The following is a 6,438-nucleotide window of genomic DNA, read 5'->3' as shown; positions in this document are numbered from 1 at the left end:
CACCTGACCTCTGTCGGCCCACCTGACCTCTGCCGGCCCACCTGACCTCTGCCGGCCCACCTGACCTCTGTCGGACCACCTGACCTCTGTCGGACCACCTGACCTCTCGGTGGTCTCACAGTGAGGTTGTTACAGCATCCACCTCTGGTGGTGACGAGACACAACGACTGGTCGGACTGGGAGCAGGAGAGCCCCCCCCCCCCCCAGATAAACCCGAAATAAAGAACCGGGCCTCTTCTGCCCCTGTGAGCAATAACCAAAGCAGACAAGGAGCCCTGATTCAGGCAGGTTCTCCTCGTTTCATCAGGTTATGGAGGGGTTTTTTCTGGATTCTCATTTGAGAATTTTGCTGCCTGTTTTCTCCTCAACATCTTTTAATTTTTAGTACCTACTGGCAGTGAAGTACGCGCTTCTGTCGGACCCAGAACCCCCCCCCCCCCCAGCAGCTTAATCGGTTTTATCTTTCTACATGACAAAATTATCAAAATGAATAAATACAGTTCTCAACTCCAGTTCATCTCAGTTAGCCTGCTTGGATGCTAACTGATACTTGTGGGTATTAGACAGCGCTCCAAACATGCTAGCTTGCTGGTTATAGCAGTTAGCCTCGAGCACAGTTGGATGAAAAAGAATCCAAAAATACGGCCAGATTATTTCATTAGTCGCTTATTTGGACATGACGGACACATGGGGCTTATGAATTGGGCGAAATTATCTTTGTTAGCACATATGGCGCGAGATGAGGAAGATGTCAAAAGGAAAACAGCTCAGATTCCAGGATCGGGTTTCAGGAGAATAAAAAAAAACTGGATTAATTGAAAGCAAATGTCCCCTCACCAAAGAACAGGAGGGAGGCTGCAGCCTGCTTCTGCTCACGTTCACCTCCGTGTGTCATTCCCAGGCCTCTGATTTGGGTTTCTGCGTGTGTTGGGAATGCTAAATCCTCTGGTGCGTCGGATCCCTGGATGAATAACCGAGGTCATGACGTCGTGTCTCCACATCCCCGCTCTGACCACCGGTTTGGAAAACTGGGCCTTTTCTACCATCTTCCTGTTTTCGGTTTCTTTTATTTCCGGCTGTCAGCGTGCACTTTATCACATGTAGGACGACTTCAGAACCATCCGTGAGCATGTTGGAACATTGCTCTGTTTATTTTCCATGCGCACTCCTGCCCCACTGGTCCGGCCTTTGAGTGCGGGCCCAGCGGTGAGCATGCGGGTGGCGCTGCTCCCGCAGCTCTCTGCCGCCCCGTCTTCAGATACACACTCCATCACGGAGCCTGTCACAGCCTCGCTGCCGTCCAAAATCACACATGCCGTAATTGACCACACTCTCCGGAGATGGAGGGGCTCTGTTCCCCCTCGGAGGGGAGCAGGACTGGCCGGCACGAGCGCTCTAATTGAATTAAACTCAAATTTGAACCGAGTGTAGCGAGAGAAGCGGACAGTTCGGTTCCCTGAAGGGGTCCCGGAGACCTGCGGGCTGCGTCTGCTGCTGTTCCTGCGCTTCTGTCGCCGTTTCCAGTCAGAAACCAGTAACGAACTGGAGACTGGTGGATCCCAGCCAGAGCTGTGCTGCGTTGTTCAGGAATAAAAGTTGACTAAAGTTAATTTCCCTGCGAAAATGTGGCGCTTCGAACAGAACCAGCTGGAAAAACTGCTGCTGAAAACATGGAGGAAGAATAAAGGACGGCACGGGCCAGATTTGATCTGTAAAAGAAAAGACGCTTTCGGTTTTATTTCTTCTTCAAATATACAAGAAACAGAAGCGCGAGATTAGCATCGAAACTACAGCAAAGCTGTCACACGGCTTTTATTATTATTATTACTACTATTATTATTGTTATTTTTATTATTATTATTGTTATTATTGTTATTATTATCACGGGTCCCTTCTCCGTTATATTGGACTGGACGAGAGTTTTAGGAATCCCGTGGGGAGGGCGGTCATGTGCGGGAGGGGGCAGCCGGGCATCAGTCCGTGCAGCGACACCGGAGCCACGAATGAGGAGCTCGGAGCCGGAGAGGGGCCCGCGGCGCAGCGTCCCGGGTCAAACCGGTCCCGGGTCAGACAGGGGGGGACGGTCTTGGTGAAGAGCGAGGAGAGCGCGGGTATGATGGTGCTCGCGGACGGAACTCCGGCGACGGTGAGGGGGTTTGCGGGGCCTCTCAGGCAGGAGTCGGGGTGCAGGTCGGGACTGCGGATGAAGGAGGATCTCCCGTGCGCAGCCAGCGGAGGGACGAGGGGCACCAGGCTGCGCTCGTGCGCCGCGCACGCCCTCAGCGCGCCCAGATAGAAGCGCTGCCTCTTGAAGCGCTTCCTCCGCCGAAGGAAACTCCCGTTTTCAAACATATCTGCCGACATGGGATCCAGGGTCCAGTAATTGCCCTTCCCGGGGTTCCCGGGCTCTCTGGGCATTTTTACGAAGCAGTCGTTTAGAGACAAGTTGTGGCGGATGGAGTTCTGCCACGCGGGGAACTTTTCCCGGTAATAGGCGAAGCGCTGGATGATAAAATCACAGATCTCGCTGAGAGTGAGCCTCTTGGTGGGGCTCTGGAGGATGGCCATGGTGATGAGCGCGATGTAGGAGTACGGGGGCTTCACGGAGCTGCATTTCTGGCCGGGACCGTCCCGCAGCCGGACGGCGAGGTCTCCGCCGCGCCGGTGATCCGCGCTGAAGGATGGAGCGCCGCGCTCCTGCGCGCCGTCGTCGCTCCTGGTGAACGGGGACGCGTCCGGGCTGCGCGCGTCTTCCTCCCCGCCAGGCCCGCCGTGCACAGCGATGCTCCTGCGCTCCATTCCTCTGCTGTCCAAGGTCATGTCCAGAAGGTCCGGCGGCCGCCGCAGGCCCGATCGACGCGTGCGTGGACCGAGCAGAGCCTCTTCTCCTCTTTCATTCACAAAAAAAAGTTGGGCATCTTCGATTTTTTTTTTTTTTTTTTGCCTCCCACCCCAAAAACTTTCTCCTCCTTCTCTGCATCTGTCTACATGACAACAAGCCTGGCAAAGACTGAGAGGATCACCGCAATTTCCACTTCTAACGGAGATATTCCCCATGGTCTGTGCGTGTGTGTGTGTGTGTTTATACATGTGTGTGTATAATATTTCCTATTTTCTTAGTGTTGCTCTATGGACGTTAACAGAAGTGATCCACGGAGGTCTTCAGCAGATCTTGCGGGTCCTCTTCTAGATTAATGGGGGCTTTTAAAGGCTCTTCCCGTCCTTTGACGTTCTTGGCACCAACGTCACGTCTCTTTCAGTCGCGCGCTGCTTTGGTGAGTGGAGCCGCTCCTTCTGGTTTTCTCTCACTGCTGTTTCAAATAAGAGGAGGACGTAATCCGTTTTTGAAATAATAGCTGCACTGTGTCAACTCGTGCGAGGCCACCCACTTGGAAAATGGGCCCGTGCTGCAGGGTGGGCTCCGCGAGCTGTGGGAAGCCTCATTAATGAACAATTCCTCCTTGTGCCGTTCCATATATTTTAATGCCATTTGCATTCCCCTCTGAATCTATTCTACACGAGTCATTTTTGCTGCATGTGTTTAAAGCAGCTGGACTCGTTATGGACAGAAGAACCAGGCTGCAAACCAGGCGCGCGAGTTCCCACTGAAGGGACCCAAACCGTGCTGACCCAGACCAAAGGAAGCTTTCAAACACGAACACACAAGGAAAAAAACAACACAACCCTGCTTCGACAACTGTAAAAACGACTAACAATTCCTTTAACTGAAGTGAGCAGGTCGTCCGCAGGTCAAGTGAGTGAGGAGACCGTCGTCGTGCGCGTAACCCCCGCTGCGCGTAACCCCCGCTGCAGACACGTAAACAGTAAATCCCCGAGCAGCCAGAATGAACATACACACCAGTTTTGACACTTTGTGGAGACATAAAGGAAACGAAGCAGGGCGGGTTTAAACAGCGCCGTTCACACTCGGGGACAGAAGGTTGAGCGTGTGTGTGTGTGTGTGTGTGGTGTGTGTGTGTGTGTGTGGTGTGTGTGTGTGTGTGTGTGTGTTTCTCGGCCTTCCTTTTGTTTATAGTGTGTGTTTAAAGCTGAGCTGAGGTCAGCCTCACAAAGTTTCCACACTTCAGGCATGTGGAGTTGGAGTTGCCCTCTTTCCTGGGGATGTGCCAGCAGTTGACGCAGCGAACTCTGTACTTCTTATACCTTAAAAACAGAGAAAAGGTGAATTAGTGGTTAAACCTCCTCTAAAGTGGAACCGCAGTGGATCACGGAAGCTGTGGGCGGGGCCAAACTCCTTAACCTGAGAAACCGTTCAATACCTGTGGTATCAGGCTGTGTGTGTGTGTGTGTGTGTGTGTGTGTGTGTGTGTGTGTGTGTGTGGTGTGTGTGTGTGTGTGTGTGTGTGTGTGTGCTACCTTATTCCACAGGCATTACAGAGAGGGGTTCCATCCTCTGCGTTCCTCCACATGGGCGTCTTCCTGGTGCTGCATGATGCACAGATTTTATCCTCTGTTGAAACAGAAGAAACATTTCAGCTCGTTACAGGAACAGTTGTTGGGTGTTTGGTGGCGTATTAAAGTTATGCAACCAAATATTGCCCCCCCCCCCCGCGCATTGACAGCCTTGGGCCCAAACTAATGAGACCATTAAGTTTCTGTGGACAGTCTCTGAGGGCGGTTTGCGTCATGTTCTGAGTCGCTGCTGCACTGGGGGGTTAAATACAGGCTACAATGATCCTCGTCTCATGTTGCAAACGTCATTAATTAGGTGATGACGCTGTCTGATGGACACGCACGCTTTCACTGCTCCTTGTAGACTACAGTTGTTCACACGCGCACCAACCTACACCTGTCTTGGCTGTGTGTTTTGGTGTGGGGGCGCCCCCTGGTGGACAAACTGTAAAGTCCAAGCGGGCCATTTAAATTCAGTCAGTTGTGCTAAAATGTTTATCAGGATATAATTAGCCAGGCTCATCTTAAACATGGTTGTTTGAGTCGTTAGACTTGATTAATATCTGCATCTTGACCTCTACTCACTGGAAACACTGGTTGTCTCCTCGTCTGAGCTGCTGGTTGTCACGGATTTCTGGGATGTCCGCATCCTCGCCTTTGGTTTTCTAACCCTCTTGGACGAAGGTCCTCGTCCGTGGGTGCTGAGGGAGGTGCAGCACCCCCTGTAGGCAGGAGATGGCGCTGTTTATTACGCTGCCTGTAACCAGCGTTATCATTTAGAAATCAAATATGTTGTGTGAATGAAATTAAGCCCACTAAACATGTGTTGAGACTGACCGTCTCTAAAATCTGCATGTATGAAAGAGCTGCTTATTACAGTGGTAATAACAGACACATTGATAATTAGGCGGGTTGAACAGTTTAGCAACAGTAACGGCAACTAAAAGTCTTGAAGGGAGGATTTTGTAACCGTGTTTTGGCAGCACAATAATCACCCCCCACTAACTTTGAGCACGTGTCATTCACCTGGTTTGGGGGCCACGAATAAGTGAGAATTCTACCTGAATTCTGAGGTGATGAGGAGCCGACACTGGTCCCTACGGGCGTCCAGCTCTGGGTCCATCCTGAACATCACGCCCTGCAAGTCGGGATCGTGGATGTCAACGCTCCGGCTGGGGCGGGGCTGTTTCCTGGGGGGCTTGGTTGCCGTGACCCCCTGATGACCCCCACCGTGCTCTACTGGTGGGTGGCCTTCCTGTGTACTGGTGCACTGGTGGGCTGTTGATGGCGGGGGCTGGGAGGGGGGGACGGATCGGGAATAGGGGTCTCGTAGAGCCGCGAAGGGCAACGACAGGTTCGCATTGTAGTCTAACGTCAACTCTGGTTTCCTCAGAAATAAAACGGCGTCGGTGTTTGAACTGTGAGCCAGGTGGTTATTAAGGAATCCTCCAGAGGGGGCTTTTGTTGTGTGGGGTATATTCTGACGGGGCAGATGCTCCGTATCCTGCCCGCTCCGCTCAGATGCTCCGTTTCTGCTGAACTCCTCCTCTTTCTTGTCCTCCTGGTGAAGCTGAGAAGCACCGTCGCGTCTTCCTGCCGACGGCGACTGGAGTGAACTGGGCTCTTTTACACGGAGCTGCGGATCAGAACCGACTCCGGTGTTATTGTTGCCCCACCTGTGGGGACACAGGGGGCAACTGCCTGTGACGACCGATCCATCGCCAGCGGTGGTGAAGACGACCGTGGAACCGACTCCTCCGCATCACTGTGGTGCAGGAGTCTCTGGCACTGGAGGTTAATCAGGCTCAGAACCTTCCAGGGACTGTGGCCCACCGGGCCCGGCTGCTCCTCCACACCTGTCCAGTGATGAGGTGATCCGCTGTGGTCAGAGCGTTCCAGGCAACACGTCTCCTCCCCCTCTGCTCTCAGTGACCCCTGAGGTGGAGCATCCTTCGGCCACCTGCCAGGTGAGTCTGCGCCCACTAAAGTGCTGTGGACCGGAGAGGCCAGCTTGGAGACTTCTTG

At 53.0% G+C, this 6,438-nt stretch overlaps 2 protein-coding genes across 2 annotated transcripts; both read right to left on the bottom strand.

The window, feature by feature from the left end:
- Positions 1–1,703: 1,703 nt before the first annotated feature.
- Positions 1,704–3,063, bottom strand: LOC130527731 (forkhead box protein E3-like). The gene has a single exon (XM_057036446.1). The coding sequence runs from the start codon at positions 3,055–3,057 to the stop codon at positions 1,900–1,902; it is 1,158 nt and encodes a 385-aa protein (XP_056892426.1). The 5' UTR covers positions 3,058–3,063; the 3' UTR covers positions 1,704–1,899.
- A 924-nt stretch (positions 3,064–3,987) lies between these two features.
- Positions 3,988–6,008, bottom strand: zglp1 (zinc finger GATA like protein 1). The gene is made up of 4 exons (XM_057036448.1): positions 5,475–6,008; positions 4,999–5,135; positions 4,378–4,471; positions 3,988–4,164 (listed from the first exon to the last, which is right to left on the bottom strand). The coding sequence occupies exons 1-4, from the start codon at positions 5,543–5,545 to the stop codon at positions 4,044–4,046; spliced, it is 423 nt and encodes a 140-aa protein (XP_056892428.1). The 5' UTR covers positions 5,546–6,008; the 3' UTR covers positions 3,988–4,043.
- Between the last annotated feature and the right edge of the window lie 430 nt (positions 6,009–6,438).

Source organism: Takifugu flavidus, chromosome 6 (assembly GCF_003711565.1).
Source record: "Takifugu flavidus isolate HTHZ2018 chromosome 6, ASM371156v2, whole genome shotgun sequence".
In the NCBI taxonomy this organism is placed as follows: Eukaryota; Metazoa; Chordata; class Actinopteri; order Tetraodontiformes; family Tetraodontidae; genus Takifugu; species Takifugu flavidus.
This window is presented reverse-complemented; position numbering and strand designations above follow the sequence as displayed.

Bases quoted from the DNA above. Each gene is read 5' to 3' on its own strand.
- LOC130527731 (XM_057036446.1), bottom strand. From the start codon at position 3,057: ATGGGGAATATCTCCGTTAGAAGTGGAAATTGCGGTGATCCTCTCAGT.
- zglp1 (XM_057036448.1), bottom strand. From the start codon at position 5,545: ATGTTCAGGATGGACCCAGAGCTGGACGCCCGTAGGGACCAGTGTCGG. The intron at 5,136-5,474 runs GTAGAATTCTCA...TCCTGCCTACAG, and splicing joins CTCATCACCTCAGAATTCAG to GGGGTGCTGCACCTCCCTCA. The intron at 4,165-4,377 runs GTAGCACACACA...TCTGTTTTTAAG, and splicing joins TGTAATGCCTGTGGAATAAG to GTATAAGAAGTACAGAGTTC.